Below are 21,295 nucleotides of genomic sequence, written 5' to 3'. Positions count from 1 at the left end.
CATCATTGATCCTTATACATATAGATATTGATCAAAGAACACAGGAGATGGTCTACCTGACCAGTCTACCCCAGGTGACAGCACCGTGCAGACATGTTTACGATGGAACCAAATTAAACAAAATTCACTTTTCACATTTTATATGATCTCTTAAGCAAAATAAACGCAGCTGATTAAATAAAGTATTATGACGCTTCAAAATCCTGTGTTGGTGTAGTTTGACTGTAAGGCAGATGCTTGCTATCAAATAGAAAAGAAGTTGAAACCCAAACCCAAAGTTTTAGCGTCCTTTTACTTAAAGCCAATAAGAGCAACCAACCTTAATCAGATTTTCGTCATTAAAATAAAATATACATATATATTTTTTTTTAAATAACTCTTTAACCACAAATTAAAAATATTTTTCAAAGTAAACCCGAGCCAGTCTCTTCATCCATAGTTGATTGAAGTGAAGAAGTTTATCTGGAAAAAAGTACATTCTTTTATGTTATGACCAATTCACCACTGACGTACACTTTAGAGCAACGGAATATTTTTTATTTACAAAATCACATTTCTTATGATTACATGTTTCATTGCATGGTTAGAGGTTTCTTCCATACACTACACAAGCAGCCTTACTATCCAAGTCTTGGTATGTTAATATACACTTACTTCTGCAGATGAAGATGTGCACTTGCGCTCTCATTGCATCTACAAGAGAACACACTCCAAAATGATCAGCAGATATAGACCATCCTTCAATGTATGACCATATAGCTCAAACACTGAAGCAGTGCACTCTTATGAAGATCTTGGGAACAGGAGGTGACTGCACCATGATCAGATCTTCATGTATTTTTATCAATCAATGAAACTCATTGAAAAAGTGAATGCTCCTGATTAAAACATGGAATATAATTCTGACCATCTGACAGAGGACATTTTGCATATATACAGAAAATCGAAAAGTAGGCATTCTTTCAATTATATAGTCTTGCACACCAAAAGAGTTTTTGTCTCTAATTCCACAGATTTAAATTAAATACACAGGCTTGCGCCTTCATGAATAGTAAGCCCCACCAGATGACCATGTATGCTGCGTGTGTAGGACTTGCTGGGTTGGTTAAGGCCACACCTTCACCTTAAATGAAGGGAAGCTGTTTGTTTATCACATGCTAGCTGGAAGTTTTTGTTTCCTGCTCTTCGCTGGGGTCCCTGTCCTTAAGAACTCCAGCTTCTCCTTGATGTACTCCTGCTTACACTCCTCGAACAACACAGGGTCCTTGTAGCTGGTGGATGACAAATGGCACAGTGTTTATTTTACAGGATGAATCTTTCGCCATATGACACTTGACGGCGATCGCATGGTTTTGAGATAACTGAGAATTTGATAGAGAACAGTTGAGATGGTCAGCAATGGTGGCCGAGAGAGTTGTTAAACTCATGTGAAAGATTATGGTGGGATAAAGCACACCTTCAGAAGAAACTGCAAAATACTCACTGTACTGTCAGACATTCCTTCAGTGCAGAATTCTCCTCTCGACACTTAAACACCATGAAGAAACCGGAGTCTTTACAGCAGTGGTTGAAGGCTGGAGGGAGATAGAGAAGGAGGGTGTGAGAGAGAGGGCAAAGTTAGCAGTAAAAGAGGAACAGGCTCAACATGCCTCACACATAAATGTATAAATAGAACTTGCTGCAAATCTATTAACATCCTGCCTTTCACCTTATCCATATTATTTGATCCTAGTGAGTACAAGCACTGACAAGAGGAAAATGTAGCCACAAGCAAACCAAGATGGGCTTTACCTTGGCACTCCACCGCAAGAAGGAACCTGGTTTTAGGTCACTTTGCAAGGCCTCTTATCAAACTGAAACCCATGTTTCCTCATTCACACATCAACTGAACTTAGCTGTACTGGCCAGAGTGGTTGTATCTGTGGTCGCCCAGTTTACACAGCGACTCTGTAACAGTCAACCCACCACCCTCAAATATAAATGTGTCTGTGCCACAGGTAATTAAATATAGGTTCTGTTACATTCCTTCCCGGCTGCAAGTGGCATTAAATAAAGTGGATAGGTCCTCCTGTACTCCACATAGGTCAAGATGTCTTTCACTACATTTGATGGAAGACCAGTGGTTAAATATTTGTGGGTATGGCAGTTTCTGCGCAGCGCCATGACGCTAGGTTATCCCCCCAATTACAGCATGAAAAACAGTTTTCTTCTGGCAGTTAGAACAGCAACGCACTTTTTGTCCCTGTGTGTCTTCAGTTGAGGGCAGATGGTTTTGGGTGAAGGTCTCTTAACAATGACCCTGACCCTTTTCCATGTTAATCAGGCCAAAGAACTGGAGGCATACCATCCTCTCTCATTTTGACACAAGGTGGGGGAAAGGGCCAATTTGTTTTGTCCAGTTCAGATGTTGTTCTGTACATAATGGCAACACAGAACTGTGGGCACTCAGAGCAGCAAAAAGGGGCGAGCACATAGAGCTAGCATCAGCTCTTGTACCATTAGCTTCTGCCGTTGGGGTCTGTTCTTTGTGACACTACAAGTGTGAATCAGTCACGTTGTTTGCTGCAACTGGCGTTTTTCTTCAATGTATAAGACAAAGTAGACAGCCGACAGACCCTTACAGACTAGAAAACATCTTTGAATGATTGTAAGTTTGTAGATATGCTAATTCTATTCCATGATGTTTAAACGGCACAAATTGGCTTACGCAATTAAAATGCACATACGAAACACCTGAATCAGTCCAAACCCAACTTAACAAATGTTTAAACTTTGTCACAAGCAAGTTCCCCTTCTACCAATCCCAGTCACTGTCCCCTATTCATACTGCAGAATAATGCAAACAAATCTACATAATTGGAACACAATTTGTAAAACAAGGTTAGCACTAATATGGTGATTGTCAATTGAGACACTCGTGAAAAGCCCTTCCACAAAACTGAATATGTGACATTGTGACTAGCCCTGGCTAGTGGTGTATTCCAGATTAAATGTGCAAGGTCCTCATTGTAAATAAGGTGTTGAAGACTCTTAGTCTTCACCTTGTTAGCAAGCTCTTTCTCAAGGATTTAATTAAAAACACTGCTCTCCTAAGTCCTCTTTCAAACAGCTGACATCATAATTACCTTTATCACTGGCATCAGTATGGTTATCACACAGACACTTTCATCAGAATGCAGATGTGAAAAAACCAACTGCAAAACCAATTTAGAGAAGCAGAACAGTGCGACTAATCTAATCAGCAAACGCCTCAACCCCGTCCCATGGTACCAATAGAGGCTACAGAAGGTTGCCTTTCTGATCGCAACTATACCAAAAGGCAAATCTTTGAGCTTCATGCCAGTGGAGGCCCTGCTAAAGAAAGGTGTGATGCCACCCTCACGTCAGGCTGTTTTGTTTGCCATTTTTAAAGATGCAGAATTGTAGTTTGGCAGTTGGTAGAAAGCAGAAGCTAGGGACTCAAACATTTACAGACACTTGGACCTTTACGGTAAGATATAATGTGTAAACCTCGTATCCATATTTATTTATAATTGATTTCTGCAAAACGAAATCCATGAATTAGGAAACAGTAACTTCAAATATGCCAAAGTTATTGGGAAAATGGCCATTACGACTGAGAGTTGTTTTTCTTCCAGGTTTTGGAAGTGGGAACAAGACACAGACCTAATAGCATAAATCTACAGCAAAAGAGCTGAAAATCCAAGTATTGCGAAACATAACAGTACTGTCTGTGAAAGTGGTTGCTAATTAAGTATGTGGGTTGTGTTTGCATGCTCAGTTGTGTGGTTCTGAAAAACATGCGAGAGTACTGAAATGAATCATCAATGCAATAGGAAAAAAATCACGTTAGGTAGAATCAAACTATAAAGATGTTGCGCACAGGTCGGTAGTATTTGTCTGCTTCATCAACAAAGCCTACAAAATACAGCCGTGGGGTGTTCAGAAGCATATATGCCGAGACAGATAACACAGGAAAACATTTTTTTTTCTTTACTTTTCTTTGTCAAACACAGTCATAGATACACACGCAGAAGCCCAGTGCAGACACAAACATATCGAATGATATGTTAGAGGGCGGACATGAAGGTGTGAAAATGAGTGGGATGAGAAGCTAGTGTGAGGGGGGTTTCCACTACCCACACAGCCACTGTCTGTCCCATCACCTCAGGCTGCATGTGCACTGACTCCCCGCGTGAGCAGTACACACCGTCTCATACAGGCTGTCATCAGATTTCTAGAAACCACATAACCTAGTCATCATCTGGCTGATGTGTTGCTGCAGTTTACGGGGCATACATGAGCAAAGTTGCAGCCACAGTTCCCATTCAGATCAAGTGGCACGCTGTCATGCCAACTGGCCAGCTCCTTGATTCAGAGAACTTAAAAACACGCATGAAGTGGGGGCTCATGGCGGTGGGAAACAGTTTAACCATAAAGATTCAAAACATTAAGGGACAGGAAAATACAAAGTTAAAAGAAATTCCATAAAAGGACGATATCAAATAAGCCTCCAAATTTACAAATCTAGTGTTGCAGATTATGATATAAATTATCAAAAAACTATCAATGTTTGACAACATCAACTAAAAGTTCAACTTTAAATGCCTTCATAATCCATCTTTCGTGTTCTCATTAGAATAGTGAGAATTCTATTGCTAGAGACAGAAGGTTTCGGTTGCGATTCAAGTAACACACTCCATATGACTTCAAGGCCTGGAGCTTTATTTTCTGTTCGATTGCCTTTGTTTAAAAAATTGTCAATGCATTGCTCATACTAAGATGAAAAGTCTCGTGAGAACGCTAAGCAGATTGTAGGGCAAATTTAGTGGACTCCAGTCTGAAGGAATAGTTCAACCATTTCTTTGGTTTTATATCCTTTCCAAAGTCTATTTGTCTTGAAGTAAAAGCGGACCATAAAACCAAAGAAAATTTGTGGGTGTCAGTAACATAATGTGCAGCTTAACTGTGATAAAAGCTAAATATTATTAGTTAATATATTTCAAATGATCTAAATGGTGTTATTTAAATTCCTATGTTCAGTGAAACCCACTGCTCAGTACTGAGTGTAAAAGCTTTCAAACAACAACGTCCTAACCATAACATGAAGTACTACGTGAAGATTCCTTTTTGACTTTCACTTCAACATTCAAGTTAATACAAGAAATGACTTTGGGTTGGTTGTGTGAGTTTATTTTCTAGAATACATTTAGAAAATATTGCCCTTAAGCTAAAAGGATTCACACTAAGGAACATCAGTTGCTTGGATTTTAAAAAGGAAAATTGATTTCTTTGTAGTTTTGGTAGAGAAACAACTGGGAAAAGAAGAATGGTGCTTTGTGACCTTTTCTACTATATGTAATGTGCCAGTATGCCAGTATTTTGGTTCATTTGAAACCCATTAACCACTGCATTAATAATACAGTACACACTCCTGGCTAAAACTAATGCCGTGTAATAGCTCTACAAAAAATTCTATGTTTTGGGGTTTGGCATTTTTGGTTGTGTTAGAGGACGTAGTTTGTGGTGCTGTTAATTTATATTGAAAATATAAGTGTCTCTTACATGTTGTGTGCTGTCATTGGTACAGTTGAACTTTTCAAAGCAAGCATTTTGGATTGCCACAGTAGGAAAAGCACAAGTGTTACTTATAACGTTAATGATGGCTTTGCTCTAATCATGTGTCCCAGCAGGTCATGACAATAAGTCATGTCTTCATTTAAAATAGGCTTATTGAGTTGAAAAAACTTTGGAAACATCATTCAAAATATTTTTTTGTGTGTTCATGACATAGAATTCCTAGTTGACTAATAGTCATTGAATTAAATTGATTGATAGATGTAGTTGAAATTTCACATTTTTTTCTGCTGTTTTTATATCACACCTTCAACTTTCTCAGCACAGAGCTCCTTGGCCTTCTCCCTCAACATCTTGGGGATGAGGACATCTGTCTCCACATGCCTCAGTTTGATCTCATCTGATGAAGCAGGACAAAAAGAAAGACAGATCCACAGGTTAACCATCAGAACCATGGTCAATATACACACTGGCCCCTTTCTGTGCTTTTCAAATGTTAATAACGGCGATTGAATGTAGTTTAGTATATTTACTTGAGTCTGTTCTTTCAATGCCACTATCTATTTCTACTCCACTACACCTCAGAGGGATATGTTGTGCTCTCTACAGTCCAGCTGATGAAAATAGTTGATTGCCCTTTAGTCTTTTTTGTCAACTACTGTAATAACCATTTAAATCAATTTTAATGAATACATATAAAAACATGTTGTGGTTCCAGCTTCCCAAATGTGTGGATTTACTCTTTATTGCTTTTCCTTTTAAAATGTTGATTTATTATTCATAATTTGAGGGTTTGGACTTTTTGGCTGAACAAAACAAATATTGTCAAAGTGTCACTTTTGGGAATTGTAACAGCATTTTTCTCATTGTATACAGAGCAAACAATCAATTGATTAAAGGAGAAAAAAAACTGTGTATGTATTATAATAGATTCAAATATAATATTTAAAATTAGCATCAACCTCAAACAACTATGACAGTAACATCCTGCCTTTACATTAGTGCATGAATTATAATTAGATAATCACAGATATTTTTCTGCAATAATGTAAGAATATTGTCCCGATTACACTTAAATGCTCTTAAGCGGCATTTTCAATGCAGGACGTTTACTTGGGAACATAATATTTTTACAGTTTGGTATTGATACTTTTATTTTGGTAAACAATCTGAATACTTCCTCCAGCACTGGTTAATATTGTGAGACTTTAGCTTCAGCACTCACATATAAGAGGATCATTCTGGAGCTACATTAATATCACTGTTGTTTACATACTACACCAATGACAAAGAATGTGAAAATGTAACCTTTTGGACACAGCGGACAATGACTTATCATTTGCCTTTGCGTACACACACCCACTTCAGGTTACATGATTAGCTAGCTAACGTTAGCTACTCGAGTTTACGTAAACGCCAATGGTCTTTCCCGACCGCTCGGAGCTGAATAAAGCTACTCAGTGGGCGCTGGGGGTTAACTCAGACACTCAGCTAACATTATGGAGAATATTATACAGTTAAGTCAGCAGAAACATTTAATACCTGTGTTCGCTGTTGCTTCCATAGTGGTGGTGCCTCTCAAAACATTACAGAACTGAACCAATGTGACCTCGCTTGCGCATGTTCAAATGACTTCCGCTGACGTAGTTACGCGGCTTAAAAACTACAAGTCCCAGAGTCACGGACTCAGGACTCAGCCGTGTAACAGTTTATTTTGGTGTGCAGTCTTGTAGTAAACCTGTAAAGCCCAAGTAATGTCAGAGAAGTGATGATACAGCTCTGTGGCAATTTATACAGCTAGTGGACTGTTGAAATGTTGTTCTGGCTGTGTACAGTTATAAAATATCCAAAATATTTAAACCACTTCCCATCTAGCATTAGGTATATGATAATATTAATACTGATAAACAACAATAACAACAACAACAATAATAATGATAACAATAATAAATGTTTTCATTGTAAAATTCACCAAATACAACAGTATGATGGAGTAAAAATTACAGACTCAAATTTTCATCAGAGCTTCTTTCATTTAGACTGCGCTATTTTTAATGTTATTTTATTGATTACTATGAAATATTGTATAAGTCCCTTGCTAAGTCACATGTGATTTTGTCTATGGTCAGAGGCAACAAAACTGTCAGCTGTGATATCTGTAGCATCACTGACAGTATTAAGCTTATATTAGTTATCAATAGTTATTTCAGTTTTGCCAGATTTAGTGGATGTTTTAAAACACAGTCTTCTCTCACATGCAAGGGAATATGCAGCTAAATAAAATCTGTTATTTGAACCGGCTGGCATGAGTGGAACAGAGCCATTAAAATGGTAAAAGAATACTCCACTGCAACTACATCGACATCCAACCACAGTATATCTGTGCCTCTACCACAGACTTCATGTTGAGCACAGTAAGCCTGACCACAGTCAGTTGTGCGGAGGACTGGCTGTCTAGATCCCATGCAAAGAGGGCCCACCTGTTCACTCAAAGCGACAGGTACACACTCACAGACTAACACACACACACACACACACACACACACACACACACAGGAGCAAAAGACATGCTTCACACATAGAGTTCGACTACAGACTACAATAAGAAAGAGGCGTAAGCTACCCACCCCCAGTTCCAAACCACAGATACACCCAATGCGCCTTCACAACTCACACTCACCCACACACCCCACCAGCGGAGGGGATTTAGAAGTGATCTCTTGCCTTTTTACCTGACATTCTCACGGCTCTCTGACCTTGCAACGCTAAAAGCTGCCACTTTCTTCTGTGGAGGAGCACATTCTTTTCATCTTCAAAACAAAAGGCCTCAAAGAAAAAAACAATTATTTCTGCAAGTAGAAAAAAAAGACCCCTTTAACAAACAGAGACCACAAGCCATCACCTGTGTTCGCTGCATGTGTTTGGGTTTTTTTTTTTTACCCTAGACACACAGACAGATGGACACACACGGCTCCAAGCCGAAACCTCACAGACAGCACACTCTTCTGTTTCCATCCCCCTTGACACCAGGTGGGCATCTGCAGATTTTAATATCAGCAGATCTCTCCAAACTGCAACACAGGCCAAATTTCAACAACAGGGCCAAGTGGAGCTCATGCGAATGATTGCACAAGCGCTGAACCAAATATGAGAAAATCGATATTTTAATATCTCTATGCTTGGCAAAACAGGAGCTTTATTTAATAACTTTCATCTTGCAATTAAGATGTCCCTTTTGAAAAGCCAGTGTAATTCATTGTCACCACACAAATAGTTGAAACGATCAAAATAAATCATACTATACAGAATACAGGCGAATTTGGGTGTGAGGAGATTTAGCAGGAATAAATAAGAGTGATCTTGATAAAATGAGGAAAATAACATATTCACAGCCGAGGCATCAGTGACGCCTCATGAAGATGATATGTTACAGCGGAAATCAATGTGCAGAATCTACTTTATTGGGATTACTGAGAATATCTGATTCTTAATGACATTTTGTTTTCCACTTCTTCACAAATGTTAACACAAAGTTAACATACATGGGAAAATGTCAGATAATTACAAAAGAAGTCAAGTCAAGTGGTGTGCGCAAACTGATCATTTAGGTTTTAATGATTTGTGCGCCCCTTGTGGGCTCTATGAACAATTTGTAGCTATTTACATGTATTAATCACTTTTTTTTTCTTTTTAGGTCATACATGAGCAGGTTGTAACATGATCTGAAAAGTAAGACCTCCCCCGTCTCTCTTGGTTGCTTATACAAGCCTGTGGACGATGTGTTTAAGTTGTTTGATGCTGCTGGACTGTGGATACCGACCCCGGGCAGATTTTCCGCAGCAGTCCAAAGATGTTACATCATGACATTTGTAATATTCATTGCAAGAAATAATAACTTAGTCTTTGCATGTTTCTCTGTTTGGAAATACACAACAATCCTGTGTGTAATCTTTTTGTATATGGAAACGTTTTGTGTCACAGCCTGCATGCTTCTCTCATTAAGTCCTCGTGATTCTCCCTGACATCGTTGCCCGTCTGCCTCAACTGTTACCCCGCTCACCTCTTACTCAAAGGATACAAACTGTTCTCTTCCCTTATATTCTTGTTTGACAACAGATTTCACAAAACACCAGATGGGGATTAATTGCAACCCTCTTTGGGTTTAATATAATTAGATTGTTAATCAAAAGATAAACAAAAGAAGGGAAATGTTATAGTAAAACCACTATAAGGCAGATTTCCTAATTCACTCACTAACTTACTACATTAGATTATCAACTACTGATGCGATAGATTGAAAAACGATAGAGGAAGAAAAAAAAAACAATTATTTAGGTGATGTTATTTCAAATCGTATTCATCATATTCGTTTTAAATGCATGTTTATGCTTTCATATCTCATTAATATCAACAGTTTCACTAGCGTTAAGTTGAGATTTAATTAAGCTTTAGTTCAATGAAACTGGCAGTTAGCATAAGATGTTGCTGTTGTGTAGGTACCAAAGATGATAGAAAAGCAATGTATACATGAAGTTAGCACAACAGAAATGTCTAATAGGTTGAATCACCTGGTTGAAAAATGACCACAGAAATAACCAAGTTTGCAAATCTCACGTATCACAATGCAAATCATCTTCCAGTTTTCTACCAGGAAGGGACTTTTGTTATGTGACGTCACTGTGATTTGAGTAGATTGTGGATCGTCAGCCTTTAAAGATAGAACTCTCAACAACCTGGACAAGTATTTGTTGATGCCCTGTTTTGCAAACCACACATTCTTTTCGTTTTTAGTCAAAATCGTATGCAATGTCCCTTTAATTGATTATTTGCGTCTGTAAAATACTGTACAAGACGGAAAAAGGAATCACATGAAATCTGTCTGAGGAGGAGAGCAAGGAAGCAAGTGTGAAGCCCAGTTGGCTCTATAGTGGAAACTGCTCACTACCCCAGGTAGCATGCTGGCTGATATGGCAGGGGCATGGGCTCCCAACACTGATCCAATATTACCCAAGCAGCAGGGCCCCATGAACCTGGCAGAAGGAGGTTAGCAAAGTTAAACCCTCTTACAACATGCCTCACTGCTCAGGGCCAACCACCAGCTCCTCCAACTGTCCACCGACGGCCACAAAACAAGGCCCCTGTCAGAGAATGTTAAAGGGTCACTGACACTGACACCACTTGCACTTGCGAGTCTCCGGAAAAAAACAATTGATTTATGTGCATTCAGTAGTCTAGTACCGCAATAACAAAAGCGAACTTGTACCACAGAGGAAAGCATGACACATTTTAATCATTTTAGAATGAAAATGTTGTCATTTTGATGAGCATTACACCCAAGACAAATTGTGTGTTTATATCAGACTCCTCTCTGCCGCGCACAGCCACAGCGAGAAGGAGGAGGTGTGTTCTCATTTCCTCGTCTGCCGGGCCGCCCCACTCCTCGGTGTCTTCCAAGACGTCGCACGGCCGGCAGATGGGGTGTGGAGATGAGAGTGTTTAAGCCCGGGCCACGGGGAGCCTCTTCAGGGTCGATGGAGAGCAGATAATCCAACGGCTCGGGTGAGGGGATTACAAAACTACAGGCAGACCTCTGCTGTTGAGTCCCGCTGTGGGGCACCTTCCGCAGGTCACCCCTGCGAAATTTGGCAGCGGTGATTATGTCAATGTCAACAACTGTGTATCTTGATATTAGAATGAGTCACAGCTGGTTGGCTTCACCTTTTCCTTCTAGGTACTAATCTATCTGACACAAGACTGGAATTGTCATGGTGATCTGTGATGGAGTTTGCTCTGATGACTGATGGGATGGACAACCATTTTGCTGTTAAATGAAATATATTTACCACGTCATCGATCCCTCCTCCACCCTATTTTGCTCATGTAGCACAGCTCGAAAATCAGATCTGACTCATGACCCAAGAGAAGAAACATACTGAGTACAGCTCACTCTTTGAGAAGTTTGAAGCATTACGCAGACTGGTGTGTACTAAGTCAAATGCAAGGCATGTTATTACTTTCTAATTTGAAGGATTGGTAAACATTCTGTCACATTCGCCGACTTCCTTCCATACACTCACAGTGTGGGAGTTATGGCAAACGGTGTCACAAAAGTATTGCTGGTATCATTTGGGATAACAACCCAACTTCTCAACAGAAAACAGCTAAATGTTTATCGTCATTTTTTCGATATTTGAATGCATAAAATGTTACAAGTTATATCTTTAAATCACCAAGCACCTATAGGTAAAACCCATACGACCCAATGGTAACAATATCCATAACAACTCAACAATATAAGAGGTACCACAAATATTCCTGGGCAGATCACCCAGCTCTCTAGAAAAGAAATATAACATGATATTCAAATGGGCCAGAAAGCCTTTTTTGCTTTATCTGGCTCTGGTTGTGTTGGCACCACCCGAGCGATGTCAGGATGCATTTCCTCTCAAGCAAGTGAAGGGGTCTGCCACTGTGCCACAATCTGCACCCGCTTCTCAGGCAGGCTAAACCCTTTGACACCACAGTTTTTAATTAAAATTACATTAGGAGTAATCAGCCGGAAGAGTTGGGGATGGAGGTCGGAGGGATTGAGGGAGGGGTAGGTGAGCAGAGGTACTGTTTCGCATAGAGATGACGGAGGGGAGGGTTTGACCCCCGATCAGTGATCTCTGCTGCCAGGTCAGAGAAGGTGCTGCTACTGCCATGTCTGGACAGCTTGTGGTTGTTATCGGTACTGTCGTGGATTTTCTGGGGCTCTATACATTTTCATCAAAGGAGTGATAATACAGTAAGAAAATAGCAACAGCGCATTTCTATCAGTCTCTAATTTTGCACAACATCTCATGTACGAATATGGAATTGACAGTCAAATCGCCCCAATTTCGTTAATTAGCATATAGGGTAAACGGAAAATACAAATTCCAGCAGTTATTGCATTTACCTCGTTTCCCCAGCGTTCAACACAAGGAAATGCATTTCTTTACGAATGGATAGAAACACCACTGCAAGAGAATCTTATTGTCTCTGATTTTATATATAAGCATGGGTCATTATCGAGACAACAAAACATGGCCGATAATGCATGCCGACAAATAAGTGACGATTTTTCTGGCCTGTCAGGGGTGTAGCTGGTTATGTGAAATATCGTGTTAAAAGACGTATGAAAGGCTGTGCATGCCCATGATCTACAGGAGATCTGTATTAGCCAACCTCTGCCCCTGACTTACCAGCAGCATGAATCAACCATGAAGCAGGAAAACCCTTACACTGCTTGTATAGGAAAAGCACGACACGTTTATAAGCTACAACTGCTCTCGGGTAATGTGACATCCACTTCACTGATGGGAAAAGATATAAATCAACACATATTGAAATTCACAGGAACAAAACAACGATATTTGCATTTTGGAAGATAAAGCAGAAAACTTAATTGAGGGGAAACACGTGCCGTTGCTACACTTCTATTGGCAGAGTTAGAAAGTTGCCGAATGCTGCATGACTGATGGGTTTTTAGTTTTTAATCCTGCTAAACCGTAAAATGGAGAGAAAGTACAAATCGGGTGCGCTGAGGCACAAGGATGGAGAAAATGATTTTGATTTGCATTCCTGAGTTTTAAAAAGTATGTAAAAAATAAAACTCTTTGTTTACTGTATCAGAGCACCAGTCTGTGTCTGTGGTGTTGCAGACCACCTGCTTGGTGTTTGAACCACTGTGTCTGTTTTATGTTTAAACAGGCCTTATCGTATGGCTGTTGTTTTGTGTTTGTTTGCTTTTTGTGTGGCTCAATAAATGACAATTTGTGTTTATTGGCCGAATAGGTCTGGATAGGGAAGGGTAGAAAATGCTGTATCTGCTATTTAACATTCATCTTAAAATGGCTTTATTGGAAGGGCCCCTTGAGAATGCACCCTCCTGTCTATACTGAAATGCACATTAGTGATTCAGATAATAAGTTTGTAAAATTAAGTTGCTGAAAGGGTTTGGGGTTTTTTTATATACAGGAGGCACATCTGGCTTTCTCACTGCATCTGTAAAAGGGGAAGACCAAATGTTAATATGACTTCCTTCTTTCCAGAAACAGGAGAGGGCTGAAGAGAGAAGGGTACAAAGACCCCATTCGTTCTCGCTTGAGGGGCTCTCACCAAGATAATTATAAGCTTTATGAAAGTACACAGCAAAAAGTGGAAGAAACCGACCAAAAGAATGGAGAGACAGGAGAAGAAAATTACTTTTCCCCTCTGCCTTTGCTTTATGCCCCCTTTAACAAGAGACGAGACGGCAATGGATGGAGGAGGCCTTCTTCAGGAGGCTTCCTGGGGCTTTTGCGGTGCGGCAAACAGCGACGAGGGATAGCATTCAGCCCTTCTTGTGTTTCTCCCATTCATTAAGGCAGCAAACCTTTGACCACCCTACAATGACCGGAGTTTTCCCTCATTACACGGTCCACCCTGATGAAAAGATGAAGAGGACAGAGACGAGGACAACAAGGAGAGCAGAAATGAAGACCACACCATTTGAATAGGAGTTTGGTATAGAATCCACTAGCACTAAACAACACCAAAGAGAACATCTTGTCTTTTGATCAAGTTTTTTCTTCATCTCTCTTCCCTTTCTCTGTCCTTTTTTTTCTAGCATATGATCCTCTCTGGGCTTCTGTGCCCACATTGCCTGCACTGCGCTGAGTGTCTGAATGCGGTTAATTATCTAAAAAGGAAAAGTTTGTACCTGTTGAAAAGCTATCCTTGGTTGCTTGGCTTGTTAATGCAGACAAAAAGGCAGCCATAGCGAATGGTCAGAGGACACCACATGCTGCGGGAGCCTTTCAGACATGTCCCTAATAAGAATGCAGTGGTGAGAGCTCCTCTGAATGCACACAGGGGAGAGGAAGATAGGTAGGAAGGAGAAAAGAAAAGAAAGGGGAAAAAACATCTTTTACCTCTCCATCTATAATTACTCCAAATGAAGAATAGGCAGAAGAAAATGGCCGGGGAGACTTTCCATTATGACAGGATGGGAAAAAAAAAAAAAAACATCAAGTAGCGAAGGCAAAGCACAAGATCGATAGTTTTTTAATGGATAAAAGAGAAATTCTGAAGTAACGACATATGTGCATCAGCGCGCGCGCATGTGTGTGTGTGTGTGTGTGTGAGTGTGAGAGAGAGAGAGAGAGAGTGTGCTTAAGTGTGCGCTCAGGTGAAATCACATTTGTGACTTTTAAATGTACAAAAGCACTGTCCAGACGCCATTATGTCTTCACTCTATCAGCCCCACAGTCAGTATGCCTCAGTAGTCATGCTACACATGAACCAGATAAAGCTGTCAGAATATTTGCTTTTTGCATACATTGCCGGGAGATCTTCAGAAACTACTCACTCAATATGCAGACACATTCTTCATCTTCTTTTCTTTTCTTTTCTTCATCCCCCCAAAAAAGCTGAAAATGCCTGAAGAGAAATGGCTGAATCCTCATTCCTCTCCGTCATCCATAGAGAGAGATGTTGCTGTTTAATCGGCTGACAGCGATCTCTGTGTGTGTGTGTGTGTGTGTGTGTGTGTGTGTGGGGGTGGGGGGGGGGTGGGGGGGGGGGGGGGGGGGGGTGTGACCTGCTGACCTGGGAGGAAGTGTCATCTCGCACTGTAAATGGCCTGTAAATGTTTTCACACGTTCGCGGGGGGGTAAAGCTGGGACGGCAGTATTCATCTTGTCGTAGGGCCGTTCACACCTTAAAAAAAAAAAAAATACACGCGTTGCTCACACACGCAAACTCACACAATGAGAAACGTGTTGCACAAACTGGACATAGGTTATTATTTGTGCATGTTAGCTAGGGGAAACAAACGTTGTCTTCTTGTAGACGTTTGCAGTTCTAGTTGTTTTATTGACTCTGTCTTTTCTGATAAGCAAAGATCACTGTGCAAAAGACTTGCAATTACACATCTGAAAAATGTGCTATTTCATTTTTTGGAACGTCAGCAGTGAGCTAGCCGATCACAACCAACTGAAGACCAATCATCTTACCCTGCCCTGCCAAGCGTGTAGGATAACCTATGGCGACCACGAAAATCACAGACAATGCAAAAGTCCCTTGTTAGTGTCAGGGTTTATCCTTTCTGGGAAACATGGTGGGGAAACATCGAAGACTACATGGAAGACGACCTGCTCCCTCTGTAGATCATGACCTACTATTTGGAGCTGGATACAGCGACGCTGATCAGACATGACCCAATTATGCGCCAATCAGCAATAGTCAGGGCACATACTTCCACATAATGTTTCTTTCTTGCAGTGCAGTTTGGGAGCTCTTGGTTAAAGCGCTAGTGCGGTAAGTGGAAAAGAAAAAAACTGCACGTTGGTTACAGTTGACTTTAGCTGCTGCAGTGGTGACTACACAGCTAACAAGCTCACAAGGGTGATAAAAGTACAACACTCGCCAGCCACATTCAGTGTACAGATGATCTGCTCCCACAAATGGGTTTGTCTGTCTCTGTTCCTGATTGTTCCTGTCTGTTAAAGCTCAGGATACACAGACTAAGTCCTGCCCTGTCTAATGTATGATTGATAGCCAGAAAAAGACCCACAGTGACAAGCCAAGCGCCTTTCTGAAAGTTCCTGAGATGCGCTCAGAGCAGCCGCACAAGAAGGTTCACATGAGTCCACATGAGTCCCGCATAAACCCAACGATTTAGCATAACCAGTGGGAATAATGATGCTGGTGCTCAGAAAAAAACAAACATTATTGGACTAAATAGGCAGCATCTGTGCGATCATCTAGTTCTATTATAAATCTTTGCTGTAGATACTAAAGTCAAAATCACGCTCCCTCAAGTTTTTGCCGTTTTGTTGTGCGATCTAATGTTGCTAAAGCTAGGTAGCTGCTAGTATATTCAGATTCAGAATTAATACCCGGGGGAAATTGTTTTTGTTCCAGATGTTCTGTGCAAAGTAAAAATAGAAATATAGCATGAATGGAAACAAGATATGAAGATAAATATATAAATGAAATAGTAAAGTAGACAATAAAGTAATAAAGTAGACAATAAAATAAAAAATAAAGAAGATGTTCTCAAGTGTAAATTCAAAATGTATATTCTCCTCAATCCTACATAGTGAGCCTTTAAAATTGTTAACTGCTTAAATAACATGAAAAGATTAATTAAGTCAATTCAATGCTATATTCACAGCGGATGCAATGCTATCCAACCCCAATCATGGAGAACACACATAATAAACAGACCTCATCTCTACGGTTTTATTTTTTTCGATGATCCTCGCTGAGAAGGTGACTCGCACAGAGCTTGTGAGCAATTGACAGTGCTTTTATAGGATCAGTAGGTGTGTGTATGTCTGTAACAAATTACGCTAAAAATGGTGAAAAGTACACCTAGCAAAGGATGATGCAAATCAGGACAACAACCTAAAAGCAGCATGTTTATTCAATATGGGCTCATTGATTCAACGCTCTGTGTGTGTGTGTGCGTGTGTGTGTGTGTGTGTGTGTGTGTGTGTGTGCGTGTGTGTGTGTGAGAGAGACGGGGACAAGAGTGGGGGTACGGAAGAACACAGGCCTCACACCGGGGATAGGTGCTAAAATATACAGTGAGAAAAACTCAGTGAGAATGTGACAGCTGAGCAATAGGGAGGAACAGGGCGGGTACAGAGGAGCTGTGTTTTGTAGACAATAACAATCTATTTTTACTATCAGTAGTGGTGTATATTTTCATCGGAATACAAATGTATGGTCTGATATGAAGAAAATTGTTTTTTTGAAATGTTTTTCTCTGATGATTTTTTATTTTGCTCTGAAGGCGCTGCAGCATTTTGCATTTCTGTTTTATTAAGTATAGGCCTTCAGTATAATCACAGGAGACGTGTGAGGGTATAGTGAAGTGTGAAACACAAGTGTGGAATGGAATTTACTTACTGCAAGTTGAAGTAGCAGTAGTTGAGTTGAAATACTCTGCTACAAGTTAAAGCCCTGCGTGTAAATCTGATTAAAGTAATTGTACAAATTTGTAACATCAAATACTTACAAAATACAAGTATTCATTTTTTAAAATCCAGCGCTAGTTTGAAATATTTTATATATTTTTTATCAGGTACAATTTTTAGTCCAGAGTAATATAACATTTTTATACTCAAGTAAAGTACCTCAGAATTGTACATAAGTACAGTACTTTAGTTATTGTACTTAGATACATCCCACCATTGCTTACATATACTGTAAAACATTTTACTTACATTTCCAACTTTTTGGAAGATTCTGCTTCATTTTGATCTTGTCGGTTTCTCCGCAATTCATTAAATAGGCATACACATACACATGCACACTCACACATACACAGATACACACACACACACACACACACATACATACACAAATCCACACACACAGCACAGGGAGCACGGAAGCAGCCTCTCAATTATCAACCTCTCTCCACTCCTCTCAACACCTCATGTTTCTCTGTTAATGACTGGATTAAAGCTCTGATTAAGATGCACTTAACCCATAAACAGCAGTCCCCATTCACATACTGTCGAAAAGCCAATTAAAGCAAGCTGGGACTTCAGTTATGACCGACAAAGGCCAAGCAATATCAGAGGTGTTTTGTGGGTGAGGGGAAACGGGGACAGGTGTGTCACTTTTGGCTCCAGCCATGAGCAAAGATTTGGGTCACAACATAAAAGTGGTATTATTAAATTCTGGGTTGATTGTACTTCAGTCAAGAGGAGCAATACTTTTGACTTTCTGACACGTGAATAAGAGCACAAACTCAGTCTAGGAGTGAGAGCACACTGTAAAAATGCTTTTGGTTGTAGTTATTGTAAAATGTTACAGAAGTTTTGATTTAAAATCGTCACTGCAACTCAGTTTTATTTACAATCTAAACTGATTTGGTGTTAATGTGTCAGCGTGTAGTTTGTGTTTTGATGAGCGCCAGCAGATTTTTTTGATTGAATGATAACTTTTAATGCCGGATTTGTAGCTTTTACCAAGACACCAAAGGCTGTGTCCTCTGACACGTGACAAAATCCTAAATTTGCATTTGACAAGAAGAAAATTAACGGGGAACAGACGAATCAAGATAAATGCAAAAGACCCAGAAATCATCCAGACATAATTATGTCTGTTTACCTGCTTAGTTTTGAGCTTTTGCGGTGGTGAACAAGGGATTCTAAGTCACAGGGACCGTTGCCTACCCGGCGGTTACCAATTCAGACGGGCCCTTCCAAACTTCTAAACAAAGCCGATTAATTAACTCTCAGGCTTATACCTCTGAACCATAAAGAGCTTACAAATTACCTCTGGGGAAGTGATTACAACCATGGAAAACAATAAATCAATCAATGAATCTAATGAAGCCTGCGTGCCGCTGCTGGCATTTCGCTCTTACTCTCAGTCATCTGTGGAATAACAATGGGAAAGACGGGGATCATAGTTAAATTGTTAATCACAATGTGATACAAGAGTCAGCAGATTCCCCATATGAGAAAAAAAAAAAAAAAACATGCTCGGGGTCCTGCCTATCGGCTCAAAGAGAGGACATAATGCAGAAAATATTCTTTCCACCCCAGTGGAGAGAGGGCCACTCTTCCAAACAAAAACAGAGAATGTGATTGCTCTTCTGCTATTGCTGGGGTATTATTACATTGATGCATTATTACTGCTGGGTCAATATATAGATCTATTAAACCTCTAGGTTGGAGAAAGGCATATTCAGAATGAGAATACAGCGACTGAGACATAATGTGTTCTCCCTAAATCTCATCTTTATATGTATGTTTACAAAGCTTATGTGACAAGGATTGGAGAGGAGGAGCAGTTGTATAAGATTGTCATGATAACAAAATGTGATGCTCAGTCGAAGCCTATACATTTGATCGTCCCATAAGTAGGCCTTTCATATGATCATCAATATGTTTCATATTACATTCAACTTATATGTAAATGACTTTTCTCATCAGGGGGATGGAACGCCAGCTACCAGCTAGGCATGATAAGTGAGAGGCCATTATTCGCTTCCTGTTTCAGCTGACCATACCGGGTCATTTTAGCGAGGCGTCAGGACATTTTACAGACGTGTTCGTGGCGACAAACTTGGGTATTTCAAGCCAATGTATCATCCTTTTCCAACCGCAACAAAGTGGTTTACGTTCAGAAACCTACCCACACATTAAAGCTGCTGTAAGTGTTGTTGTTTTAGCTGAGGCTCCTGTTCTCTGCTTGTTCACAGGACCGCCTCTTCATGGAGTTCTTTGTCCTGATTGGATAAAGTGGGCAGGGATACCAAAAAATGCATCTGCCCCTTTACTGCATGAGCGCGGAGAGGACAGACTTGGGTTACAACACCAGGTTCAATATAACAACAGCGATTACAGTTTGAATAAAGAGCTATTTACCACTTTTTTTTTTAATCTAATTATTTTTTTTAATCACTTACAGCAGCTTTAAGCTCAGTTTTTAACACTGAAAAAACACTGTAAAGTTTGCCAACGTTCATCCGAGTGATTGGGTTGTGGATATGAGCTACAGGAACTACAGCCTGTGCCCATGCAAATGAAGTAGAGGTTGATTTAGGAGTCAGAGGAATTCTTATTTTCCATTTTGTTTTGTAACTTAATCCAAGCACGTGTTCACAGCTCTTCGCGGGTGTGTTCGTTGCTCTTCTCACTTGTTATATGCCCTTAAACTGATCACTTTCTCTGAGGATCCCCTTGGTTTTTATCGATGCATCGGCTCAGTACTGTGACCTTAGATGGATTTGTGAGTTTGGGGATACTGGCAGATTGGTGGGCAGGAATTCTTAACAGTACAGATTGGGTGATAACGACTAAGTGCTCTGAGCTGGCCCTGATTGGCCCAAGACTTCTATAACTTCCCCTTCACATCCGTGATTTTGGGAGTCATGGGTCTTGGCTGAGGAGGGCTTCTGGGAAGATGAATCTCTCGTGTGAAGTTGTGATCAGGGTGAACTGCTGAGGGCAGGCGCACACACTTGGTCATCAGTCAAATGGAACGTTCTCTTGTAGTGAAGACGGACAGCAAAAACAAGAAAGAAGCGGCGTTGTATTTTTGGTTTGAATACTTTTCAAAGACAGCATGATTGCATCGACCTGTCCTTTGTCTGCTTTGAGTGCCAGCATAAGAGCTCTAACAGTATTACTGTGAAGCTGTTACAACTGTTGCTCCACCAGTGACTCAGTGTAGATGATACTCCCAGATGTCAATGTGGTTCCTGTGCTACATCAAATTTGAGGATCCTCAAGAAAAAAGAATGTGAAAACAACTCACAAATACCGATAATTTTCCTTTAAAATTTTTTCAGCATGTCATTGGCCAGATCTCGTTTTAAAGAGACATCCCTAATCTCAACGGGACTAATTGGTCGATGGGGGTTGAATAAATAAGTCTTCCTCCTCCTCCTTTATTTGTAAAGAGATATTCAGAGAGATAGCCTTCTTGTATAAAGTCATGCAAACAGGATCTCATTAGCAAATGCAAATGAGAAAACACCAAATCTTCGCGGAGAGGCAGAAGTGTATCTCCATGGGATAGCTGGAACATGACAGCTCACCAACCGCCCCCACGCTGAGCACCAAATGTGATGGTCCGCTCCTGCTGCTACTCTTAACAGGATGTAGGACCAAACCATAAATGTAAGCGTAGGGGGGGGTGGGGACAAGGAAGTGGGTCACAAGAGGCCTTCACCTTCTGCCAT

At 40.3% G+C, this 21,295-nt stretch overlaps 1 protein-coding gene across 2 annotated transcripts; it reads right to left on the bottom strand.

Annotated features, from left to right (window-relative positions):
• Positions 1–515: 515 nt before the first annotated feature.
• Positions 516–8,485, bottom strand: cmc1 (C-x(9)-C motif containing 1). 2 transcript variants are annotated; one of them, XM_030393544.1, is made up of 4 exons: positions 8,480–8,485; positions 5,885–5,977; positions 1,484–1,574; positions 516–1,271 (listed from the first exon to the last, which is right to left on the bottom strand). In XM_030393544.1, the coding sequence occupies exons 2-4, from the start codon at positions 5,928–5,930 to the stop codon at positions 1,151–1,153; spliced, it is 258 nt and encodes an 85-aa protein (XP_030249404.1). In that variant the 5' UTR covers positions 5,931–5,977; positions 8,480–8,485; the 3' UTR covers positions 516–1,150. The 2 variants fall into 2 exon arrangements, with proteins under 2 accessions (XP_030249404.1, XP_030249403.1); XM_030393543.1 differs by lacking the exon at positions 8,480–8,485 and adding an exon at positions 7,120–7,229.
• Between the last annotated feature and the right edge of the window lie 12,810 nt (positions 8,486–21,295).

This window comes from Sparus aurata, chromosome 17 (genome assembly GCF_900880675.1).
Source record: "Sparus aurata chromosome 17, fSpaAur1.1, whole genome shotgun sequence".
NCBI lineage: Eukaryota > Metazoa > Chordata > Actinopteri > Spariformes > Sparidae > Sparus > Sparus aurata.
This window is presented reverse-complemented; position numbering and strand designations above follow the sequence as displayed.